The following is a 27,647-nucleotide window of genomic DNA, read 5'->3' as shown; positions in this document are numbered from 1 at the left end:
TTCTCTAGCAGTTTTCCAGACTTTGGTCCACAGCGCAAATAAGGGTATTTTACTTAATTTTTGTTGTGACAAGATATCCGCTTCCACTAATTGAAAAATGCTACAGTTTCCCAGATTTTCATTAATCCCCGCTATCATGCTCTTATATCTATGTGACTTACTCCACATTATCATATTTTTATCTGCCCAGAAATAAAATACAATTCTACATCCGGGACTGATAATCCACCCTCTTTCTCATGTATATACAGTATTTGAGCTCTTATTCTCGGTTTTTTCCCTCTCCAAATCAAGTCCGTTAATAAAGTGACTATTCATTTAAATATACTTTTGGGAATTATTACCGGTGCATTCCAGAAAATGTAATTCAAAGATGGTAATATGCTCATTTTCACCAGCGAAATGCTCCCCACCATCGAGATGTGAGTTTTTTTTTTCCAAACTTCTATTTTCTTACGAATCTCCTGTATTTTAGGGAGCACATTCAACTGTACATAATCCCTAGAATTAGATGTTATCTGAATTCCTAAATACTTAACCGGATTTTGTTTCTCTTTAATTTCTAATAGTCCTGGTACAAACCCGTTCAGAGGATCAATCGGGATACAGGCCTATTTGGACCAATTTTTTTTCAAACCCGCATGATCACCATACTCCTCAAAAAAAATATTCTCCAATTTGATTATCAGCTCCTATTCAGACCTATGCATCCTCATGTTTATAGATAATGCTACGTTCACATATGTGGCACAAACTCCAGTAGTCTGTTCCGGCAGAGGACCAGACTACTGGAGTTTACCTTATGCGGCATACTCGGATACTGCTGCGTACCGCCGGATCCTTATTGACTATAATGGGATCCGGCTGCTTTACGGCATAAATGCCAGTTTTCACACGGACAGTTAATGCAGCACTATTGGATTCCCCATTTCAGGTAAGCCATATTGCGCTTTCCTTTCAATTGGAAAAACCTGAGCTGAATTCAATATGGCAGATTTTAAAATGGTGGCATAAAACATTTTCTCCACAATATAATGCAGTCTCCCTCCTAACTAATACTTTTACACATTGAAAGTCAGTTGTCTACAAATTACACCAGTTATAAGGGTGTGTCCTGACTTTTGCCTCGCCCTCTACTATAATGTTGCTGGGTTTTTTTGTTAGTTTTTTCCAGCGTAGTTTGCTGTTAACTCTGGATGGGGTTACCACCAGCAATGTAGTGAAAGCCCAGTCAAAATGGGGACCTCTTCTGGTGTGGATATCATACACTGTTTCATGTAGACAGTTTTGTACCTTCCATCTCTTGAAGTAGTCATGGCGGCTCAACTGAAGGCACCTCACTCTAACCTCCCCCCACCACCACCTTTCAGCTATTGTTTGTGGTGTTTGCTTAGAGAAAGCAACCTGTCAGAAAGCAAAACTAACCTGGGAGCCACAGTCACTGGGCCAAATAGCAGCTGCCATGGTATTGCTATTACTAAACTAGTACAAAACATACAGACCTGATCAAAAGTTTAAGACCACTTGAAAAATGGCAAAAAATCATATTTTAGATTGTTGGATCTTAACAAGGTTCCAAGTAGAGCTTCAACATGCAACAAGAAGAAATGAGAGTGAGACAAAACATTTTTTGAGCATTCAATTAATTGAAAATAACGATTAAACTGAAACAGGCTGTTTTTCAGCTGATCCAAATTTTAGGACCACATGCCTTTTTAAAAGGCCAAATCTGTGCAAAGATGTGGATTCATTGTCATTTTCTGTCAGGTAGTCACACGTTGTGATGGCAAAGGCAATAAAACTCCCTTTTTGAACGTGGTCGGGTTGTTGAACTGCATAAGCAGGGTCTCTCACAGCGCGTCATCGCTGCTGAGGTGGAACGCAGTAAGACAGTCATTTGGAATTTCTTAAATGATCCTGAGGGTTATGAAACAAAAAGTCAAGTGGAAGACCCAAAAAAATGTCATCAGCACTGAGCCGGAGGATCCAATTGGCTGTCCGTCAAGACACTTGGACGATCCTCGACCCAAATTAAGGCTCTTACTGGTGCTGACTGCAGCCCCATAACCATCAGACGACATCGGAGACTGAAGGGCTTCAAAAACCAAAAAACGTCACCAAAGACCTCGTCTCCTTGAACGCCACAGAACTGCTCATTTGGACTTTGCAAGAGAGCACCAAACATGGGACATTCAAAGGTGGAAGAAAGTTTTATTCTCTGAGAAAAAATGTAACCTTGATGGTCCTGATGGTTTCCAACGTTACTGGCATGACAAGCAGATCCCACCTGAGAAGTTTTCTACGAGCCACAGTGGAGGGGGCGCCATAATGGTCTGGGGTGCTTTTTCCTTCAGTGGAACAATGGAGCTTCAGGAAGGGCAAGGGCGTCAAACGGCCGCTGGCTATGTCCAGATGTGTCAGAGAGTATTCCTCATGACTCAGGGCCCTCGTCTGTGTGGTAACGACTGGGTTTTTCAACAGGACAATGCTACAGTACACAATGCCCGCAGGACAAGGGACTTCTTCCAGGAGAATAACATCACTATTTTGGCCCATCCTGCGTGTTCCCCTGATCTAAATCCAATTGAGAACCTTTGGGGATGGATGGCAAGGGAAGTTTACAAAAATGGACAACAGTTCCAGACAGTAGATGGCCTTCGTGCGGCCGTCTTCACCACTTGGAGAAATGTTCCCACTCACTTCATGGAAACGCTTGCATCAAGCATGCCGAAACGAATTTTTGAAGTGATCAACAATAACGGCGGAGCTACTCATTACGGAGTTCATGTTTGGAAGTTGGATTTCTGTTTTGGGGGGGTTTAGGTTTTTTTTTTGTTTTTTTTTGGAGGTGTGGTCCTAAACATTTTGATCAGCTGAAAAACAGCCTGTTTCAGTTTATTCATTGTTTTCATTAAATTGAATGCTCAAATTTTTTTTTTGTCTCACTCCCATTTCTTTTTGTTGCATGTTGAAGCTCTACTTGGAACCTTGTTAAGATCCAGCCATGTTAAATATGATTTTTTGCCATTTTTCAAGTGGTCTTAAACTTTTGATCAGGACTGTACAATGCAACAGCATTCTGCAAACCAAATAAAGTACAAAAATGAATTATATTGCTAATGCTATGCTTATAAATTAGAGATGCTTGGCAAATCATTTTGTACAAAATTATTTGAGCCCGTCTGCCGCACGTCAAGGCGATCTCTGTAAGACGGGAACTTAACACTAAGTTCAACCTGTTAAGTGCCATGACAGCGACCATGAAGTTCAGGGGATGTAGGTTCCGCATGCATGCCGGGCCCCCTTTTGGTTTTTATCATTTTCATTTTCAAAATGGCCTCCATTGCTTCCAGGGACTACAAGTACCAACATGCATGCAGAGCAAACTAAGCTTTATACTAATACTAATTTAAAATCGGCCTATGAGGCAAATGGGCTATTCAGGAGTGCACGACCAAACAGGGGAGTCAGCCACACCTCCAATACAAGCTGCAACCAAAGGGGGTTAGTCAGCACATCCCAATGCGCAGGTGCACGTTGCTATGGCTGAAAACATTACATAGAACAAAACGTACAATGCAACAGCACTCTGCAAACCAAATAAAGTACAAAAATTAGTTATATTGCTAATGCGATGCTTATAAATTAGAGATGCTTGGCAAATCATTTTGTACAAAAATGGTATTGCTATTACTAAACTAGTGAGAGAGAAAGAAAAAATGTTGTTACTGTGTTAGGGCTCTTTCACACTTGCGTTCTTTTCTTCCGGCATAGAGTTCCGTCGTCGGGGTTCTATGCCGGAAGAATCCTGATCAGTTTTATCCTAATGCATTCTGAATGGAGAGAAATCCGTTCAGGATGTCTTCAGTTCCGGACCGGAACGTTTTTTGACCGGAGAAAATACCGCAGCATGCTGCGCTTTTTGCTCCGGCCAAAAATCCTGAACACTTGCCGCAAGGCCGGATCCGGAATTAATGCCCATTGAAAGGCATTAATCCGGATCCGGCCTTAAGCTAAACGTCCTTTCGGCGCATTGCCGGATCCGACGTTTAGCTTTTTCTGAATGGTTACAATGGTGGCTGCCAAGACGCTAAAGTCCTGGCAGCCATGGTAAAGTGTAGTGGGGAGCAGTATACTTACCGTCTGTGCGGCTCCCCGGGCGCTCCAGAGTGACGTCAGGGCGCCCCACGCGCATGGATGACGTGATCGCATGGACACGTCATCCATGCACATGGGGCTCTCTGACGTCATTCTGGAGCGCCCCGGGAGCCGCACGGACTGTAAGTATACTGCTCCCCCGCTCCCCACTACTACTATGGCAACCAGGACTTTAATAGCGTCCTGGCTGCCATAGTAACACTGAACGCATTTTGAAGACGGATCCGTCTTCAAATGCTTTCAGTTCACTTGCGTTTTTCCGGATCCGGCGTGTAATTCCGGCAAATGGAGTACACGCCGGATCCGGACAACGCAAGTGTGAAAGAGCCCTTAGCCAGTAGGAAGAAGTCTTGATGCTCTCAAAAAGAGGAACAATATAAAATATTGTAATTTGATAACTTTTAATGTTTAACTAAAATAAGTGATGTTTTATAAGGCAAGCTTTTGAGACTCTGAGGTCCCTTCTTCAGGCCAGGAATAAAAAAATTATCTAAAGAAACATGGATATACACAGGAAAAAAACAGATAGGTGGAGAAATAAATTGCAAAGCACCAACAAATATAGTTATGGTCTTGGAGAAAGAGTCCTTAGTTGACAGATAAGCACGGTGAAAGTTTAGAGAGGAGATGACCCCCCCTCTCTTCTCAGATGTTGTAGCAGGCCATAAAACCTTCAGACAAATTCAGTCCTGTGTATGAAAGACAGTCATAAATTTGTATTCCCAAATAGGGTCGCACCGGGTATCGAATTATCGATACCTAATCGATACTTTTATACCCGGATCAATTAGATACCGAGATTTGCGCAGCCAAGTATCAGAGAACATTGCGCTCGCTGCTCTCTGTGCGCACCATGGTCTCCTCAGCAGCACAGTGGAGAAGGAGAGAGTCCCTCCCTCCCCTCCTGTGCTGCTACTGCCGCTGCCAATGAGGGGAGAGGAGTAGGGGGAGGGGCTGTGGCCACTGCACCACCAATGAAGATAACTAACCCATTAATTCAAATACAGGAGGTGGGTGCAGGCGGCGGAATCACATACCTGGCACCCGACCTCTGACAGGTTGCTGTGATCCACGGTAATTAACCGCTTAGGGGTTAACTGCCGCGGATCGCAGTGCACCCGCCACCGATATTTTTATTAAATGGTCAGTTATCTTCATTGGTGGCGCAGTGAGCCCCCCCAAACCCAGTATTATAAACATTGGTGGCGCAGTGCCCCCAACCCCCCAGTATTAGTCATTGGTGGCAGTGGCAGTTCCAATCAGAGCCCCAGCAGCGGTGAAATCGCATAGCTCTGATCAGTTACCATGGCAACCAGGACACTACTAAAGCCCTGGCTGTCATGGTAAGCTCCCTGCTGCTGTGTGCACAAAGCACAGGGCAGCAGTGGCAGTGTAAAGTCCTATTCACTTTGATAGATGTCTATTTGGGTGAATAGGACAAGGGATTGAAAGATCCCAGGTTATAGCCCCTAAGGTGACTAATAGTTCTTAAATAAAAAGTTAAAATATATATATATATATATATATATATATATATATATATATATATATTAAAACACCAAAATATTAATTTTAAATCACCCCCTTTCCCAATTGTACATATAAAATATATAAACAATAAATGGCAACAGGGAAAGTTGTCTTTTTCTCTTATAGTGATACTAGGTGTTGGGGATACGTATCCTGTCTGTGGTCACTGTGTGAACAAATTTTGCAGCTCATCACATTGCAGGGAAAAGGTCCTTACTGTATATAGGATGGTTTTAAAAAAGTCCTCATCAGATTTCTTAAATTCTGAAGTTTGAAGCATAGCATGGTAGGGTCTGGGAATTGAGACGGTCATCGTTGAGTAGAGTATTGTGTAGTTTCGTTGCAGTTTTTATTAGTACCTCTAGTTGTGGGTTCTAGATCACCACTAGAAGTACACAGCCATTGCCTTCTTTTTGTTTATATTTGAGCAGTTGACTTCTGGGGATCCTGGTGGTTCTTGTTGATTTGGTCCTGAATTATGGTAGAATAGTATCCCTGGTGTAAAAATGTCCTCAGGGTGGTCCGAGTGTTCATCCCTGTCTGTTGGACTGGAGCAGATACGATTGTATCTGATGCCATGGCTGTAGACAATGGGTTTTTTAATGTTTGGGGTGGAAGCTGTCCCATCTCAGCTATGTAGGACGATCAAGGGGTTTCCGATTATAGGGATGTCTGTATTAAGTTGTTTTGAATACTTATGGTAGTGTCCAGATAGTTGACTTCCATTTGTGAGTAATTCAATGTCAGGTTTATGGTGGAATGAAAGTTGTTGAATTTCTCATGGAACCTTAGTAGTTTTTCTTCAAAGTTGGTCCAGACGATTAGTATGTCATCAATGTAACGTAAGTAGGCCAAGGGTTTTGTGGAGCAGGAAGCCAAGAAATCACCTTATTTTGCCATGAAAAGATTGGCATACTGCGCTGTAGGTATATATTCTCACCGAACTGGAAATAGGTGTGTGTTAGGAAATCTGATGATCAGGAGTTCGTTACCATCTAATATACAGAAAGGAACTTTTCCCTGCCATGTGAGGAGCTTCAAAATCTGTTCACACATACTGACCACAGACAGGATAGGCATCACCCAACACCCAGCAGGACTATAAGATTCCTGGAACATTCACGTGTTCTGCATCTAATGTGGTGTACCTCATTATGTACACTAAATGTCCAACTCATGGTCTTTGTGGGAGAAACTGGGCAGACACTCGGGGCAAGGATAAGATCTCGCCATCATTCTATGAAGGAGAAAGACAACTTTCCCTGTTGCCAAATATTTTGGTGATCCTGGCCATAGCGTTACTGACCTCCAAGTGTTAAATTTAAAAGGTCATTTGAAATTGTTTGGGAATACAAATTTATGATGGTCTTTGATAATCAACATAAAACTGAACTTGTCTCAAGGATCTTATGGCCTGCTACAACATCTGAGGAAAGAGAGGGGTCATCTCCTCTAAACTCAGACAAACTTTTACGCAGCTTATCTGTAAACTAAGGAGTCTTTCTCCAAGTCCATTCCCCTGTTTGTTGGTGTTTTGCAATTTATTACTCCACCTCTGTTCTTTTTGTGTATATCCATAATTTTATTTTTAGCCTGAACAAGGGACCTCAGAGTGTCAAAAGCTTGCCTTATAACAACATATATTTTAGTTGGCCATTAAAAGGTATCAAATTACAATATTTCATATTTCTCTTTTTGGTGAGAGATGATAAATACAGAACAATTGAGGGAGTCAAAGTTTTAGTATGAAGTTTTGGAGGAAGGTGTGAACTTGATTTTAAGATTGCTTTGACCCATGATATTGAGCAGTTGAGTATACCCTATAGGAAAAGCATGACAAGGTAAGAGGTATGTGTTTTTTTTTTTTTTTTTGTTTTTTGCCTACTTGACAGTCAAGGCCTACTTGTGCTCTGGTCCCGTGGCGATTAGAGTATAGCGGCAAAGGACTGAAGGAACTAGAACCCAGTGGCAGGAAAGATTAAAATATCTTTCTCTCCCCTGGTCCAGCGACATGGGGTCTGGCACGAAAGCCTCCTAAGGTGAACAACCCCTACGAGGGTTGCCCAAGCATGGAGAGCACTATTTAGACAAGGAGCCAAGGTCACTTTGGAGGAGCTGCAGTGATTAACAGCTCAGGTGGGAGAATCTATCGGTTGGACAACTTAGTTGTGTAAACCACAAATCTGGCCTTTATGGAAAAGTGCAAGAAGAAAGCCATTTTTCAAAGAAAGCCATAAGAAGTCCCCTTTGCAGTTTGCCACAAGTTATGTAGGAGACACAGCAAACATGTGGATTAAGGTTCTCTGGTCAGATGAGACCAAAGTTGAACATTTTGGCCTAAATGCAAAACGCCATGTGTGGCGGAAAACTAACACTGCACGTCACCCTGAACACATCACCCCCACCATGAAACATGGTGGTGGCAGCATCATACTGTGGAGATGCTTTTCTTCAGCAGGGACAGGGAAGCACAATCTGCTACCCACAAACAATGATTTAGGTGTCAGTATGAGCGATTGTTTCACCCAGTGAACGTGCATTTAGCATGTTCATCAGGTGATCGGTGGTACCTTTACATGGACAGATTATCAGGAAAGAGCTTTTGTATGAACATTCATCCCCCTGATAATCTTCAGATAGTGTAAAAGGGTCTTTAAGTGCGGAGAAAAGGACTACAGAGTGAGTTGTCCTATGGATTTTATTGAGAAGGGGACAGAGCAGCTTACACTATATCTGAAAATATTCTCTGTGCAGAGGACAAATGGTTGAACAAAAAATTAAAGACCTTTTGGGAAAATGTTTGTAGCCCTATATAAGCATTCGATGAGGAATATCTATCCCACCTTCTCCATTTACAGCTTGGCACTACAAATTACAGTAGTTGATTGAGATTTCCATCTTTAACCTTCTCTGGAAATCTGTGAAAGGATTTGCAGGGGGTTGTGGAACCGAACCTCTCAGATTCGAGTCCTTCCTGAAACTGCCAGTACGTCCATTCCACAGTCTTGTGTATGTATGTAATGTTATGTTTCTGTTTTAAATTACATCCTTTGATATGAACAGGGAATTGTATGTTCTTTTGCTCTGGAGTTATGTTGAAAATTTTAAAGCAACAAATTATATATCTGTATATAAGAAATCATATGTTGTAACTATTACATTTATTTATATATATAGTGCAGGCTGTCGCTTAGTGGTATGCCGGAGAGCTGTCAGGAATGTAATTCCACTTCTAAGGTGTGCATCTGTCCATGCTTTATAATATGGAGGAATTTGGTTTTATGGTCCTGAAAATCTTACTTTAAAAACACTATTCTAATTTAGGAGCTAGCATTCTTCATGTATTGCAAATTTCCTATACATTGGCTCAGCTGCAAATCATACCTGTAGGGACTAATCCAAGTTTTCCTTTTTAGGGTACTTTCACACTAGCTGCAAGGAACTTCGGCAGGCTGTTCCAGAAGGTGAACAGCCTGTCTGTTCTGTGCAGCCGCTAGTGCACGCGTGCCCCCGGACTACCGCTCCGGCCCCATTAAAACGTCATAGTTTTATTCCGGCCGCATCTCGGCATGTTTGCCGTGCTGCTGGCTTGCCCCCATTATAGTCAATGGGGCCAGAGCGGTAGTCCGGGGGCACGCGTGCACTAGCGACAGCATGGATCCGACAGGCTGTTCACCCGCTGGAACAGCCTGCCGGAGTTCCTTGCCGCTAGTGTGAAACTAGCCTTAATTGGGTTATCTCTTGATTTAAAAAAAATTCAATTCAGACCTCATATAGTACATGACAATCTCTTTCTAACAAAACTAGAACCAGCCCTGTACCTCACACAGCTCCAGAGATCTCCCTGTTTATTGCTTTGCTAGATTTATATGAAGTTTGGGGTTGTCCTTTCCGCTGCAACTCTCTATCATAGCTCAGGAGGCAGTTGAAGGATGGAACGGAGCATGCGTTTCCAACTCGGCGAGAGAGACAGAATAAAAATAAAAAAGAAAGCAGGTTGGTCTATGAAGATACATTTTGTTGAATAACTCACTGGCTATACTACATTTTTAGTTACCTGCAATTACAAAAGTTTTTGAAAACGGCAGAATATTTTTTGTGGGGCAACCCATTTAGGATAATTATTTGGATGCAATAGGCAGCAATGGCAGTTTAATTTTTTTTATTTTTTTAACTTTGGAACTGTTTTGACATGTAATATTCATTGACTGTAGACAGATGGTAAGCATCTCAGATCATTGAGATTGGTAAAAGCAGGATTTTTATTTTTTCTAAGTTTGTTGATTCTGAGCAAAATGATCTAAACGTGAAGTATTCAAGTTCTAAACTTCTGGCGCATAAAATGGCGAATACCTCATTATTTACCTTGAAGGTGTAATTGAGAGACACGTGTATAAATGGAAATATTTAAGATGTATTAAAGTAGCCTTTAATAAAATGGTCTGCATTGATCTGTAATATGACTGATCCCAATGACACCCAAGTATCCTGGTTGACTTATCTGTTCCATCTTGGTGTCCCTTTATTTTGACATAACTTTTATATGCAGTCTAATTCTTGCTGTTAAAGATGATGAAACTACTCATGGAGCCTCCAGCAGTGTGAACATAACCTTAGCACTGTAATCTGAGCTTTCAGAATTGCCTTTTTTCCCCCTCTTTTGATTTAAATTTTCTGAGAATTCCCATTTGCAGTGATGTGTTCCTGGAATTTCCCTTTAATACATGCTGTAAATATGGTAAAAGAAAATAAGAATATAGAAAATGACACTAAAGGAACTTTACTTGCCTGTTCCTGTTGTGCCTCTTCATCAAGCAACAAATGTGACACATATGTACATGACTACTAAATGTCTCTGTTTACCATTCTTTTGTTTGGTGGAAAGCGGCCTCTATGGTACTAAATAAAAATGGAAAATTCATCACACCCCCATAATGTGTACTCCCTGTGTAGCTTTTTCAGCATAGCAACTACCATTCAGTTGCAAATGAAAAGGCACTCCAATGGCACGCACAATCCATCATTTCTGAGTAATGTCATTCCACCTCTGCTCGGTCACATGTGTGATCCGTCCTCATCTGGGTAATCTCATGGCAGGTAAAGATGAAAGAATTTTGTTATACATTGCAGAAATAAAAGTGTAATATATTAATGTAGGGGGCATTTGTAGATTTGCCAGATTTTAGGATGAAATGTGTTTAATTTAAGAGCGTTTACATTCAGCTTCCTTGAGATTGTTGAAAAGCTTAGTCTCGAGCAGGTAGATTAACGCCGTGTGCTTTATGCTGCGTCTGGCACCACTCAGCTACAAAGACTTCAAATAAACACATTGTCACTTTACCGTATTTGCCAGCTTTATCATGGTTAGCATTCATGCAAATCCATGGTGATACATACTACCTGGCATCCAGTGCATGTGCCACACATTCTCCTAATGTCTGTTCTCTTGGCCCACCCATCCTTTATATTTCATGGCGGTTTCTGTCTTTATTTGCAGAAATCTGGTATCTGCCCAGTGTTATTTTTACTTTAACTTTAAAGTTGTAGTGTTAGGTTTGTTTTTGTTTCCTATATTCACAGTAGAAAGAACATTGCCCCTTTAAAGGCTACCTATCCTCCTAAGAAACTTGCAACATGTCAGTGACAAGACAGATGTTTTGATCGCTGGAGGTTTAGATGCTGAAAAACCTGCAGATTTCTAAATGAAATGGCAGAAAAGCTTAACTGATCAATGTGCCCCTCTGTTTGTTTGGCTCTCCTAGGAGAGCAGAGCAAACGAAATACAGATTCATTGGAAATCTGTAGACATTTTAGGTATTTGTACACTGCTCAGAGCTGAACAGAAACGAAAGGACACAGCTGAGCTCTTCTGGACTTTGTTTTTATCTATCTTTTGAGGTCTAAGTGTCAGGACTACGGTTGAGCGAACCCGAATTGTAAAGCTTCAGGTTTGTACCGAACTTTAGAATTTTTGGACCCCGTACCCGAACCCAAAGTAAAAGTTCAGGTTCGGCGAGTTAATAGCGCTTTTTGAAAGGCTGCAGAGCAGCCAATCAACAAGCGTTTAACTTGTGTGCCCTTAGAAGCCATCACAGCCATGCCTACTAATGGCATGGCTGTGATTGGCCAGTCCAGCATGTGACCTAGCCTCTATATAAGCTGGAGTCACGTAGCGCCGCATGTCACTCTGCTCTGATTAGTGTAGGGATAGGATGCTGCTGCTGTGAGGGAGAGAATGGGACAATCTTTAATCAGAAGTGCTTGTTAACTCAGCGATCTACCTAGATTTTGTTTTGTGGGTGCAGTGCACAATCTTTTTACCCTGCCTTGAGCCCAGTGACCCAGAAAAATAACTTTTTTATCCATCTGTTAGGTGGGCGGCGGCGGCCATTTTATGCAAGTTCTGTGCACCAGCACAGCATATGTGCATTTGTGACCGTCAAATAGAAGCTTGAAATACTGCAATTATATTCTGGGTTTAAAAAAATCACCCATTTTTGGCAGGAGCTTATTTCTGTGGACTTTGCAGCATTAGTCAGTGTGCAATTTAAGCTAGAAATATAACAATAATTTTCTTGGTTTTAAAAAAAAATTTTACAGCCCTTGCTGCATCTGGCAGTGAGAAATTCAAGAGTTATATACTGCTGTCATATTCTGTTATTAAAAAAATCACCCATTTTGGGCAAAATCCTAATTTTGTGGCGTTTGCATCTGTCATTGTTAAAAACAAGCTAGAAATAATTTTCTGTTTTTTTTTTAAAAAACACCCATTTTTGGCAATACCCTCCATCTGGGGCCTATGCCTCATTAGTCAGTGTGCAATTTAAGCTAGAAATACAGCAATTATATTCTTGGTTTTAAAAAACACCCTTTTTGGGCAAAATACTAAATTTTACAGCCCTTGCTGCATCTGTCAGAGTGAAATTCAAGCGTTATATACTGCTGTCATATTCTGTTCTTAAAAAAACACCCATTTTGGGCAAAAAACTAAATTTACGGCCTTGTCTGCATCTGTCGGTGTGAGATATATCCTTTAGATACTGTTGTTCTATTCTGTTATAATAAAAAAAGACCCATTTTGGGCAAGATCCTAAATTTGAGAAATATGAGGAGAGTGTCAAATAAGGGACATGGCCCCGGCGAGGACGTGGTCGATCTGTGCCAGCTACACGCACAAGTGAAACACCTTCCTCAGGTGCGAGTAGGCCACAGAACCTTCAGCGGTATTTGGTCGGGCCTAATGCGGGTCTACGAATGGTGAGGTCAGAACAAGTACAGGTGATAGTAGATTGGGTTGCTGACAATGCCTCCAGTTCCTTTACATTGTCTCCCACCCAGTCTCCTGCTGAAAGATCCGAGTTGGCACCTGCAGCCGATGTCCGTCAGTCTTTCACCTCACCCCCTTGCAAATCAGCCAAGCAGTCTGAGCCCCAAGTCATGCAGCAGTCTCTTCTGCTTTTTGATGACTCTGCTAGCAAGCTTTCCCAGGGCCATCCACCTAGCCCTGCCTCAGAAGTGGAAGAGATTGAGGACACCGATGCCTAACCACTTATGTTTCAAGATGAGTACATGGGAGGACCACCGCAGCACGTCTCGGATGATGACGAAACACAGGTGCCAACTGCTGTGGCTTTCGAAAGTGTGCAGACCGACAAGGAGGGCAGGGGTATAGACTGGATGGAAGATGTAGAGGACGATTAGGTCCTCGACCCCACATGGAATCAAGGTCATGCGAGTGACCTGTGTAGTTCAGAGGAAGAGGCGGTGGTCGCACCGAGCCACCAGAACAGCAGGAGAGGGAGCAGGGTGCAAAATCGGAGCGGCTGTCCCCTAGACAGTACGCCCTGCTACTGTTCACCGCAGCAAGGGACCGAGCACACCAAAGCCAGCTCCAAGGAGTTCCCTGGCGTGGAAGTTCTTCAGACAATGTGCTGACGACAAGACACGAGTGGTTTGAACGCTGTGCAATCGGAGCCTGAAGCGAGGCATAAACGTTCTCAACCTGAGCACGACCTGCATGACCAGGCATCTAAGTGCAAAGCATGAGCTGCAGTGGAGTAGACACCTCAAAAACCAAGAAAGGTCTTTGGCTCCTCCTGCTTCCTCTTCTGCTGCAGTCTCGGCCTCTTCATCCACCTCTGGAGTGACAGTGCCACCTGCCACCCCGCAAACAGAGGATCTGCCATCAACACCACCTGGGTCATCAAGCATCTCCACAATGTCCCACGGAAGCGTTCAGCTCTCCATCTCCCAAACACTGGAGCGGAAGAGGAAGTACCCCCCTACCCACCCGCGATCCCTGGCCCTGAATGCCAGCATTTCAAAATGACTGGCCTTTGAAATGCTGTCATTCCGTCTGGTGGAGACAGAGTTTTAAAAGCCTTATGGTGGTGGCTGTCCCACAGTACGTCGTGCCCAGCCGCCACTACTTTTCCAGGCGTGCCATCCCTTCCCTGCACAACCAAGTGGGGGACAAAATCAGGTTTGCACTGCGCAACACCATCTGTGGCAAGGTCCACCTAACTACGTATACGTGGACCAGTAAGCACGGTCAGGGACGTTATATCTCCCAAACAGCACACTGGGTAAATGCAGTGGTGGCTGGGCCAGGGGCGGATAGCAGTTTTTCGCATGTCCTTCCACCACCGAGGATTGCAGGGCGCTTCAGTTTGCCTCCTGTTGCTTCCTCCTCCTACTCCCCTTCCTCATCCTCTACCGGCTCCTCATCCGGTCAGCGTAACACCTTCACCACCAACCAAACCGCGCAGGAGCTGTGGACGGGCCTTGAACAACAGACCGATGAGTGGTTGGTGCCAGTGAGCCTCAAGCCCGGCCTGGTGGTGTGCGATAATGGGCGAAATCTCGTAGCAGTTCTGGGACTTGCCGGTTTGACGCACATCCCTTGCCTGGCACATGTGCTGAATTTGGTGTTGCAGAGGTTTGTTAAAAATTACCCCGATATGTCAGAGCTGCTGCATAAAGTGTGGGCCGTCTGTGCGAGCTTTCGGCGTTCTCACCCTGCTGCTGCTCGCTTGTCAGCACTGCAGTGTAACTTCGGCCTTCCTGCTCACCGCCTCATATGCCACGTGCCCACAAGGTGGAACTCCACCTTGCACATGCTGGCCAGACTGTGTGAGCAGCAGCAGGCGATAGTGGAGTTTCAGCTGCAGCGCGCACGGGTGAGTCGCTCTGTGGAACAGCACCACTTCACCACCAATGACTGGGCCTCCATGCGAGACCCGTGTTCCTTGTTGCGCTGTTTTGAGTACTCCACAAACATGGCCAGTGCCAATAACGGCGTTCTCAGCGTTACTATCCCAATTCTATGCCTCCTTTGAAAAAACACTGCTGGCGATGATGGAAGAGGATGTGGCACAGGAGGAGGAGAAGAAAGAGGGATCATTTTATAGGGTTTCCAGCCAGTCATTCACAAGTGGCTCCGAGGATGGGTTCCTGCACCCACAAATGCTAGGTACACAATTGTCCAGCCAGGGCACAGTTCTGGAAGATGAGGAGGAGGAGATGGAGGAGGAGGAATAATGTTCACTGCAGGGTGGCACCCAAACCAGCTCATGGCCATCACTGGTGCATGGCTGGGGGGATACAGAGGACACAGACGATACACCTCCCACAGAGGACAGCTTTTCTTTGCCTCTGGGCAGCCTGGCACACATGAGCGATTACATGCTGCAGTGTCTCTGCAACGACTGCTGAGTTGCCCACATTTTAACTTGTGCTGATTACTGGGTGGCCACGCTGCTGGATTCTTCCCGTTACAAGGACAACGTACTGTTCTTAATTCAGTCACTGGAGCGTGATCGTAAGATGTGCGAGTACAAGCGCAAGCTGGTAGGCGCACTGCTGGTGGCATTACAACCTGACAGTGGAGGCACAGTGGAAGCACAAGGCGAAGGCAGAGGAGGAGGAAGAGGTCGCCAACGCAGCTGGAGCTCCGCCAGCACCTCAGAAGGCAGGGTTAACATGGCCGAAATGTGGAAAAGCTTTGTCAGCATGCCACAACAACCAGCACCACCAGCTGATATGGAACGTCTTAGCAGGAGGCAGCATTTCAGCAACATGGTGGAGCAGTATGTGTGCGCACGCCTACACGTACTGAATGACAGGTCTGCCCCCTTCAACTTCTGGGTCTCAAAATTGGACACATGGCCTGAGTTTGCCCTTTACGCCTTGGAGGTGCTGGCCTGCCCTGCAGCCAGTGTATTGTCTGAACGTGTGTTTTGCACGGCAGGGGGAATCATCACAGACAAACGCAGCAGTCTGTCCACAGCCATTGTGGACATCTCACGTTCATTAAAATGAACCAGGCATGGATCCCACAGGACTTGTCCGTACTTTGTGCAGAGTAGACATGTATACCGGCCTTAACCAGCCATTGTTATACTACAGCGCAATTGCTCATTGTTGTATTTTGGATATTTCTCACTCTTTTTGAGTGTACCCTAATAAAAAAATAAAAATGTAAACCAAAAACCAGTGTTGGCTACCTCGTCCTCCTCCACCGCCGCTTCCACCTACACGGCTACGTCCACCGCCTACTCAAACTCCTACTCCATATGGACCTCCACCTCATAAATCAAGTTTCATTTTATTTTATTTTTTATTTGTACGTATTTTATTTTGTCATTTCACAAATTTGTCTGTTACAATTTCTGGTGCAATTCACCAGTTTTTGGGTGTGATATACCCCTGCTCTGCATAGGTGACGGGGAATATAATTATAAATTCTTCTTTAATTGATGCACGCCCCCTCCTTTCATTAAATGCTTAAACTTTAACAACTTGTCCCACATTTGCGCTTCAATAATTTGTTCTACTTTTCCGCTCTATCATATTTATGGTTCAATTTATTTCCGCTCTATCATATTTAATTTAAAAAAATTAACCACCCTTTTATGTGGTCTCTCTTTCTCACGCTCCCTCTATGCCGTGGAACCCTGATTCGCCGCTAACCATGATCAACATGGTAGGCTCAGAAAAGAGCATAGAAAGTTGATAGAAAATATATCAAATTGGATCGTGGACATCACGGGGACGTGTGACATGGTGGGGCAGTATGTGTGCACACGCCTACACGGACTGACTGATAGGTCTGACCCCTGCAACTTCTGGGTCTCCAAATTGGGCACATGGCCTGAGCTTGCCTTTTACCCCTTGGAGGTGCTGGCCTGCCCTGCAGCCAGTGTATTGTCTGAACGTTTGTTTAGCACGGCTGGAGGGGGTTATCACAGGTTATATTTCCCAATGTTTTGGGGTGTACCCTAATTTAAAAAAATTCATAAAATTTAAAACCAAAAACCAGTGTAGGCTACCACCTCCACTGCCATTTCCACCTACACCGCCACATCCACTGCCTCCTCAACCTCCTACTCCATATGGACCTCGCCCTCCTAGATCAAGATTATAATTAATTTTTTTTACGTATTTTATGTTATTTGAAGTCATTTCCCTATCCACATTTGTTTGCAGAGCACTTCCCATGCTCTTAACCACATTTTGCTGGCATTTGCAGCCCTCTAGCCCTTTCCATGACATTTTTAGGTCATTCGGGTTTGGGGTCAAGTTCGGGTCCCGAACTTTTACTTTTTTTGTGAAGTCCGCTCAACTCTAGTCAGGACCCAATTGTTCAAAACTTCATCTGTCAATATTTAAAATGATGGCGTGTCCTTTAAGGCTAGTTTCTCACCTGCGGTAAAGCTATCCAGCAGGCTGTTCACCATAGCCGAGTGTTTTACTCCTACTATGACGATAGCTGCTTGCATGTCCCATCTCTACCTTATCTACTCCTTTCTAGAGTGCTACGAGGGTCAGGAGACACTCACTTCTGCTGATATGTAGGGGTCCCAAAGATGGCCACACAGGGACACCATTAGTATTGGTCCCTGCTTCTGTGCTAGGCACCACTTCTCTTCTTGACATGGGAAAATACATGTGAACGGCTATCAGACACTGTAAAGCATGTCTGTTACCAGTTGGTTTGGGCCGTACAGTATGGAATCATGGGCCACTGGTTGTGTACCCTTTCTATAATACAGTTTAACTGGCTTCCTTCCAGGAGGTAAGTAGATCAATGCATTTTTTGTATTAAGCCTTACCTGGAAATGTTTAGAGAAAATAAAATGGATAACATGCTGTCCTGCCACCTTGGTTACATATTTCTCTACCGTATTTTTGTTGCACAGACTGTTTATTACTTGAATCTTCTGATACATATAATCAAGTGACTAAATTGTCAGTAAAAGCACTCTAACTGTAATACATCTCTATTATCCCAAATTTTCCTAATGGCAAGGTGGCAGTCTTGGCGTAGATCTCTTTAGATTGAAGAATATTGATAATGTGTAGCTATCCTTTTGATTTAAAACCACCACTCTACATTCACACTGCATCCCTCTACAGTTTATCAAGAGGTGAACCAACTCCCAGGCCTTTATGGAACCTTTTCGTGTCAGTGATGGATGAGAACAGCTTCAAACCAAATGAACATCAAAGCATGGAGATTGCCTGCTGGATATAGAAATTTGGGGTGGGGGGGTTACAAAACGACGGATGGGTCCTTCCCACTAAGCGACCCATCAACTAATGTGTGTCTTGTGTGTTTGTACACACTGAAGAGAGAGGAAGCCTCCCGCTGGTACTTAGAAAACGGGCAACACAAAGGCACTTTTGGGAAGTTGCCCTGCAGTTTCAATATGCTTCTCACACCGTGTCCACAGAACATCTAAATCCCATTTACAGAGGTGAAGTTCTCAAAGCCTGAAAATGGAACATATTGGGAGGGTTTGGGGGAGTCAGAGTTCTGACACAATGGACCTTTGGCAGTCTTTTCCTCTGAATACCAGAGCCCATGGCTAATCGTATTAAAGGTGACCCCATGAGCATTAACACTTATTGTGTTTGCGTGGTTTTGTGCTGTGTGAGTGATGTTCTCTATTGTGATTCAGTCATGCAGATTGCAATTATCAGACTTTACCCTTCCCCACTTGTCAACCAAGAGGCGACAAAGCACTTTTATACTACCTAATGAATTTTTATGATCTTTCTTAAAGTAATGTGCCATAATGAATGTCTACTTGTTTATTTTGTAACCAATCTGCAAACCCTGCTGCCAACGAAATGCTGTCCCAAGTTACATTTCTCCATGTTTTCTCACAGTATATATTTTTTTTCCGACTCCTGAATGCCAGTATAATTAGTAGTGCTAGATGTACTTAAAGGATCATTTTTATTTCTACTCTCGCAAAATAATGTTTCACTATAGATTTATGGTTGAGATACAGACGTCTAGTTTCCTAATGTTATATGTACCTTTCTTTTCGTCCCTGTCCTAAATAGATGAACTGTGAAGGAACGTGTGCTCAATGAATATGATGAATAGATAACTGTACTATTTTATCGTCTGGCACTTTGGGCTGTAGGAAGTTGAGACTTGTGTTCATGGTGTTGAGATTCCCTTTTTTCCCCATAATGATTTGGTGTGCTACTACTTAGTACGCAGCAAGCATTGTACCGTAATCTTCATAAAATGATATTGTGGCCTGCTTCATTGAAATTCACTGAAAAGTCAAACATGTAAAATACTATAAAATGTTTCACTGTGTAATGGTTGAAGGCTTGTAAAGAAAACGTTGTGGACCTTTTGTGCCAACCCATTATAAAAATTATTTTGTTATAAAATATAAAATAAAAAAATCTTTGCAGAAACAATCGGTTACTGTAGATTTCAAAAAATTGAATTGTCATTGTTCATACAGATTTCATATTACCTTGCGGTAGTAGAATTTATCATGCACTGTAAGGTAGGCCACAGCTATAGGACTGCAGGTGTAGTTCTATAATATGGTCCCAGAAAACCTGCCTCTGTGTTGCCCCATATTCTCTTTAGAAGCATTGCTTCTAAAGGGGATCCACTCCATAATGTCATGTTTTTTTTTTTTTTGTTTTGTTTTGTTTTTTTCTCATGCTATATGAATCTGTAAATTGGGAAAAAAAGGTACCATATGGGCCCATAGCAATGGATGTGCTCCGTAATAGGGATCTTTAATACGGTTGTGTGCATGAGTGCCTAGGCTTTAATTGCTGCACGTAAACCTTTTTCTTTTGCGTTATAAATCTACATACAGTATGATGGACCATGTCACATAGAACTGCATGTACAAATTGCAGACAGCATGCTATCAAGCAGAAGATGAGCAGACTTAGTCAGGTCCATAAATATTGGGATATCTACACAATTCTAACATTTTTGGCTCTATAAACCACCACAATGGATTTGAAATTAAACGAACAAGATGTGCGTTAACTGCAGACTGTCAGCTTTAATTTGAGGGTATTTACATCCAAATCAAGTGAATGGTGTAGGAATTACAACAGTTTGCATATGTGCCTCCCACTTGTTAAGGGACCAAAAGTAATGGGACAGAATAATAATCATAAATCAAACTTTCACTTTTTAATTCTTGGTTGCAAATCCTTTGCAGTCAATTACAGCCTGAAGTCTGGAACGCATAGACATCACCAGACGCTACGTTTCATCCCTGGTGATGCTCTGCCAGGCCTCTACTGCAACTGTCTTCAGTTCCTGCTTGTTCTTGGGGCATTTTCCCTTCAGTTTTGTCTTCAGCAAGTGAAATGCATGCTCAATTGGATTCAGGTCAGGTGATTGACTTGGCCATTGCATAACATTCCATTTCTTTCCCTTAAAAAACTCTTTGGTTGCTTTTGCAGTATCCTTTGGGTCATTGTCCATCTGCACTGTGAAGCGCCGTCCAATGAGTTCTGAAGCATTTGGCTGAATATGAGCAGATAATATTGCCCGAAACACTTCAGAATTCATCCTGCTGCTTTTGTCAGCAGTCACATCATCAATAAATACAAGAGAACCAGTCGAATTGGCAGCAATACATGCCCACGCCATGACACTACCACCACCATGCTTCACTGATGAGGTGGTATGCTTAGGACCATGAGCAGTTCCTTTCCTTCTCCATACTCTTCTCTTCCCATCACTCTGGTACAAGTTGATCTTGGTCTCATCTGTCCATAGGATGTTGTTCCAGAACTGTGAAGGCTTTTTTAGATGTCGTTTGGCAAACTCTAATCTGGCCTTCCTGTTTTGAGGCTCACCAATGGTTTACATCTTGTGGTGAACCCTCTGTATTCACTCTGGTGAAGTCTTCTCTTGATTGTTGACTTTGACACACATACACCTACCTCCTGAAGAGTGTTCTTGATCTGGCCAACTGTTACGAAGGGTGTTTTCTTCACCAGAGAAAGAATTCTTCGGTCATCCACCACAGTTGTTTTCCGTGGTCTTCCGGGTCTTTTTTGGTGTTGCTGAGCTCACCGGTGCGTTCCTTCTTTTTAAGAATGTTCCAAACAGTTGTTTTGGCCACGCCTAATGTTTTTGCTATCTCTCTCTGATGGGTTTGTTTTGTTTTTTCAGCCTAATGATGGCTTGCTTCACTGATAGTGACCGCTTTTTGGATCTCATCTTGAGAGTGGACAGCAACAGATTCCAAATGCAAATAGCACACTTGAAATGAACTCTGGACATTTTATCTGCTCATTGTAATTGGGATAATGAGGGTATAACACACACCTGGCCATGGAACAGCTGAGAATCCAATTGTCCCATTACTTTTGGTCCCTTAACAAGTGGGAGGCACATATGCAAACTGTTGTAATTCCTACACTGTTCACCTGATTTGAATGATAATATCCTCAAATTAAAGCTGACAGTCTGCAGAGAAAGCACATCTTGTTCGTTTCATTTCAAATCCATTGTGGTGGTGTATAGAGCCAAAAAAAAATGAATTGTGTTGATGTCCCAATATTTATGGACCTGACTGTATATAGGCTTAATCCTCCATATCCTGTGACCATCCCACAATAAAGAGGTCTATTGCCACATTGGTGAGTGCCATGACTTTTCCGGTTTTGGATTCCATGTAAGACTTAAAATATTGACCATTATTAGTGATAGCAGTGGGACTGATTACTGGAGCTTTGTAGTGAGAGTATCCGTGAGCCTAGCAGTGCCAGCATGTTACTACATGGAAGACTGATATATAGTTTTATGGCAAAAAAAAATCTGTATTATAATATATTTTACTCATTGAGGCTACTTTCACACTTGCGTTTTGTCCCCATTCATTGTCAATGGGTACAAAATTCCATTCCGTTTGGTCGCATTCCAAAACCGCTGCGGTTTTTCACTCCGGCATGGGATACGGAGGAAAACGCATCCGGCATGACACACAATGCAAGTCAGGCTACTTTCACACTAGCGTTCGGAGCGGATCCGTCTGATGTTTCATCAGACGGATCCGCTCCGATAATGCAGACGTTCGCATCCGTTCAGAACGGATGCGTCTGCATTAAAACTTAGAAAATTTTCTAAGTGTGAAAGTTGTCTGAGCGGATCCGTTCAGACTTTACATTGTAAGTCAATGGGGAACGGATCCGCTTGAAGATTGAGCCATATGGTGTCATCTTCCGCCCCCATTGACTTACATTGTAAGTCTGGACGGATCCGCTCGCCTCCGCACGGCCAGGCGGACACCCGAACGCTGCAAGCAGCGTTCAGGTGTCCGCTCACTGAGCGGAGGCTGAACGCTGGCAGGCGGATGCATTCTCAGTGGATCCGCCTCCACTGAGAATGCATTGGGGCCAGACGGATGCGTTCGGGGCCGCTCGTGAGCCCCTTCAAACGGTGCGCACGAGCGGACACCCGAACGCTAGTGTGAAAGTAGCCCAAGTCAATGGGGGCGGATCCGCTTGAAGATGACACCATATGGCTCAATCTTCAAGCGGATCCGTTCCCCATTGACTTACAATGTAAAGTCTGAACGGATCCGCTCAGACAACTTTCACACTTAGAAAATTTTCTAAGTTTTAATGCAGACGCATCCGTTCTGAACGGATGCGAACGTCTGCATTATCGGAGCGGATCCGTCTGATGAAACATCAGACGGATCCGCTCCGAACGCAAGTGTGAAAGTAGCCTAAGTTGAAGTTTCTGTGTGACTTCTTTTGAGTTTGTTTTTTTATCAGTGTACCAGCCAACCCTGTAAATCATTCAACTGTTGGCAATACTCCCTTGGGTTATGGATGTATCCTGGTTACCTCTGAGCACGGTTAAAGAACTCAGCAGTAAAATGCCGGGAGAAACACTGCAACCCCAATGTTACTGTTGACATAGAACATTTTGGGTTTTCTGATCAACAGGGTCTGACAACTGTAGTTCTAATTGAAAAAAAATATATATGTACTAGTTCTCCATTGCAGATCATGACATGAAGTGGCCACACGTGGAAGATGGATTGTATCACTATTATTATATATATCAATATATAGTTTAAGGCACCTGGTAAAAACATGTTGCATTCTATCGACAAGTGTTGTGGGCATACTTGGTGTGCAGAATTTGGGAAGGTTGAGTTGTCCCTACAGCTGGCACTCGTATTGAATAGCTGACAGACAGCTATCTGTCCCGACTCCTTCCCGTCTTGCCTATACACATCTTATTTCGGCCAGTCTCAGTGGGGAGACAGCTGCTGCCAAGACACTTCTGGTGGCAGCTCATCTCCTTGGAGAACAAAAAGATTTGGCGAAAAAAAAATTGTTACGTGACCCTTCTCGTCCCTGTTATCTGTCAGGGGGAGTAGGGAGCTCCCCATATACATTAGGTTGTCGGCTGAGCCTTATCACCTGTGATCCTGTTTTGTCTTAAGCCTTTATAATAAGTATAGTGATTCTACCTGATAAGGATTGAGGTAACCCCTGCAGCTTCCCTGTAAACAGCATAAACTGAAAAGCGACAGAAGTTAGCCTAATAAGCAATGTACGAAATTTAATATTTTTATTCATTTTTTACTTTTTTCTTTCTCTTACACACTGCAAAACATGAATACTTGTGCATCTCTAAACAGGAAATGAATGATGTAACACCCCATTTATCATCTGGGATATTTAGCCTGTGGCTAGCTAGTTTTTTTTTTTTTCCAAGAAGTTGACATAGTGTAAAGAGGAAGGACACAACAAGGAAAGTTTCCTGCTTTCCTACTCAAATGCAAATGTTTTTACCCCATTACAAAAACTTTTTCCCGTAAGCTCAGTCATCTGTGCCAAGTAGTTTGACTAATATAACTTGAACAGATCAAAACATTTTAATCTCCCCGGAAGCAGTATAATATGCAACTACTACTTTCTTTGAATTCTTCAAAAAAATATAAATAAATTCACATATTGTGAAGAGAAATTAAAGCGAACCTTTCACCTCATTTTCACTTTATAAACTAGCAACAGTACCTTATAGATTATCTTCAGTGTGTTCTTATACATGTTAGTGCCGCTTTCCTGCGCTGTTTATGCTTGAAAAAATCGTCTTATAAAGTTCACATTTCCTGCTCCAACAGTCACGCAACAAGTCAAGGGGGTATCCCTTCCCTCACCTCTGGCTGTACCTCCCCTGCCCTAACCCCGCCTCTATGCTCTCTAATTGACAGACGGCTCAGTCGCCAGGACCGCGCTTGTGAATCCTGCGCATGCGCCGTCCTCCTCATTCGCCGCGCGATCCCGTCTTTCTTGCGGACACAAGCGCGATCCTGTAACAGAATCGCGCATGCGCCGTACACGATGCCTGTCTGCTCTCCCTCCTGTGCGCGCGCTCCCCTATCTTAAGGCTCCAAGTGCCCCACGTGATCACTGTAGACTTGCCATCTGCGGCAAGTCTACAGTGATCACGTGGGGCACTTGGAGCCTGAAGATATGGGAGCGCGCGCACGGGAGGGAGAGCAGACAGGTAGGCATCGCGTACGGCGCATGTGCGATTCTGTTACAGGATCGCGCTTGTGTCCGCAAGAAAGACGGGATCGCACGGCGAATGAGGAGGACGGCGCATGCGCAGTATTCACAAGCGCGGTCCTGGCGACTGAGCCGTCTGTCAATTACAGAGCATAGAGGTGTTGTTAGGGCAGGGGAGGTACAGCCAGAGGTGAGGGAAGGGATACCCCCTTGACTTGTTGCGTGACTGTTGGAGCAGGAAATGTGAACTTTATAAGACGATTTTTTCAAGAATAAACAGCGCAGGAAAGCGGCACGAACATGTATAAGAACACACTGAAGATAATCTATAAGGTACTGTTGCTAGTTTATAAAGTGAAAATGAGGTGAAAGGTTCGCTTTAATTTTGCAGAAGAGGGTAAGATGGAAAGAAGAAATTGCCCATGTACAGCACCTTGGCCACTTTTTTTCATGATTTCTAAGTAATCATAGAGTTAATTGGTTTGTGTCAATGAAGACAAACATGGCTAAGGGTACTTTCACACTAGCGTTTCTCTTTTACAGTATTGAGTTCCGTCCTAGGGGCTCAATACCGGGGGAAAAAACTGATCAGTTTTATCCTAATGCATTCTGAATGGAGAGCAATTTGTTCAAGATGCATCAGGATGTCTTCAGTTCAGTCACTGTACGTTTTTTGGACAGAGAAAATACCGCAGCATGCTACAGAATTTTTTCCGTCCAAAATTCCGGAACACTTATTTTACATTGAAATGCCTGCAGTATTTTCTCCGTCCAAAATTCCGGAACACTTATTTTACATTGAAATGCATTAATGCCAGATTCGGCCCTAAGTGTTCTGGAAAAACGGATCAGCAGACCTTTAAAAATGTGAAAAAGATAAGTACCGGATCCGTTTTTCCGGATGACAACTGGAATGACTGATCCGTTATTGCAATACATTTGTGAGACGGATCCACATCCGGATCAGTCTACTAATGGTATCCGTTTGCATACAGATTGACAGATCTGGCAGGCAGTTCCGGTGCCGGAATCCAGCGATGCTAGTGTGAAAGTAGCCTTAATTGTGTTTTTTTTTTTTTTTTTTCTCCTTCTTTAATCCTCACACTGTACAAGCATTGTTTTCTTTCTTGGCGCAATCTGTAAAAGTAAATGCCTCTCGCGTTTACCCGAGTCATTGCTGCCAAATGTACTATTCTTGCAAGAACCACTCCTCCAAGGATTATACTGAGGGTCCATTCACATAACCGTAGACCTCCTGTGCCCATATTGTGGACCACAAATGGCGGTTCTGCAATATACGGGCGCGTGAATCCTGTATCACTGATGCACACCCATCAACTTGAATGGGCCACAATCCTCATGATACAGCGCGGTGCGGAGCGAAGGCACAGATCGGAAGCCCATGGAATCAAAGGGAAAAGGTCACGTCTAGCTACACAGCACCACTCCCCCAGGAAATCCAGCCAGAGGAGATGGCCTGGTCCAACGCCAGGTTGTCACGGGGACCTTTTTAGCGCATCACATCTTTTAATACTTGCGAAAACACAGCAGGCCACAGCACAGAGCACAGCGGCAGGTGTCTTTGGGGAGCAGGGGTTATGTCGGGGGGGGGGGGGTTAGCTGACAGCTTAATGAGCTTTCGGGCAACAACTATCAAATTTGTATGGTCAGCCTTACTTAGTTGATAATATGTAGTTTGAAATTGTACATTACTTTATGGAATTTATTATTATTTTTACGTGTTTTTGCCATCAGTAACCTTAAAGGGGTTTGCCAAGACCAGAAACCCCATTTCATACTTGCAGACAGAGTGCAGGGGTTCAAAAAAAGTAACTCCTATCACTGGTGCTTTGATTCCAGCGCCAAGATGGAAGTGCAACACTTCTTATACATGCTCGTCACTGGTGCTAGGCACAGCAGTGGCAGTGGTCACTTCCAGTTCACTGCAGATTGGGTACAGGAGAAGAGCTCCGAGCTGGAACCAGAGCTCCAGTGATTCATGTTTTTTTTTATCCCTGCGGTTTTCCTGGTTTTGGAGAACCCCCCTTCAAAATGAATACAAAGAATATAAATGATAGAAAATACATTTTTGCTTTTCATGCGGCCGAGTAGCATTGCTAGATACTATCTCATAATGTAAATTAAAATGTTAGTAACGAATCCATGTTTCTCTTTCACAGCTAAAGCTATCTTTTACATTAGACAAAGAAAGTGGGATGCCTCAAGGCTGCTACATTTACAAGTACAGAGACAGCAACAAGTAAGTTAATAAGAGAGGTGGGATTTGTCATTGGTATCTCGGCCCGGTCTACAAAGTCTGTCTTTTCATCAGCCAATACTTTTTAATGTGACTTACATAGAAACATAGAAACATAGAATGTGTCGGCAGATAAGAACCATTTGGCCCATCTAGTCTGCCCAATATACTGAATACTATGGATAGCCCCCGGCCCTATCTTATATGAAGGATGGCCTTATGCCTATCCCATGCATGCTTGTATAGGGTCTACTTGTATAGGGTCTACTTTTATATGACCTTTAATAAATACTGAGAAATGTAATCACTAGGATTGTAACATGTAAAAGGTGCCCTGCAGCACAGAAAGGCTTAAAGGGTGACAAGAGGAGAATGGTTATTGGACCCTATAAGGCCACTTTTTTCATCACTGATTTCCTACTCTATTTAAAAAAAAAAAAAAAAAAAGCTACTATTGTACATATGGCACAGGTGAGCCCAATCCTGGGAAAAGACTTTACATATGAAGTAGGAATTTCTTGTAGTTCTTTGCTTAAAGGGCATCTGTCAGCAGATTTGTACCTATTAAACTGGCTGACCTGAGCCTGTAGGAGCAATGGGGGCGTTACCATTAGGGTCCATTCACACGTCCGTAGTGTATTGCGGATCCACAATACACCCGGCTGGCACCCCCATAGAACTGCCTATTTTTGTCTGGACAAGAATAGAACATGTTCTATTTTTTTCGGGGGCCGCGCTCCGGAGATGCGGACAGCACTCTGTGTGCTGTCCGCATCTCTTCCGGCCCCATAGAGAACGAATGGGTTCGAATTCGTTCCGCAACATTGCGGAATGGATCCGGACCCATTCTACGGACGTGTGAATGGACCCTTACACC

General features: G+C 43.5%; 1 protein-coding gene across 2 annotated transcripts in view; it reads left to right on the top strand.

Annotated features, from left to right (window-relative positions):
• DIS3L2 (DIS3 like 3'-5' exoribonuclease 2) overlaps positions 1-27,647 on the top strand; it is a 349,324-nt gene that overhangs the window by 251,091 nt on the left and 70,586 nt on the right. For both annotated transcript variants that reach the window (XM_040428436.1, XM_040428435.1), the window contains one exon: positions 26,694-26,773. In XM_040428436.1, the coding sequence (XP_040284370.1) occupies positions 26,694-26,773 (80 nt within the window). The remainder of the gene's footprint in view (positions 1-26,693; positions 26,774-27,647) is intronic.

This window comes from Bufo bufo, chromosome 4 (assembly GCF_905171765.1).
Source record: "Bufo bufo chromosome 4, aBufBuf1.1, whole genome shotgun sequence".
NCBI lineage: Eukaryota > Metazoa > Chordata > Amphibia > Anura > Bufonidae > Bufo > Bufo bufo.
The sequence above is the reverse complement of the archived record's forward strand: the minus strand, read 5'-3'. Positions and strand labels throughout refer to the sequence as shown.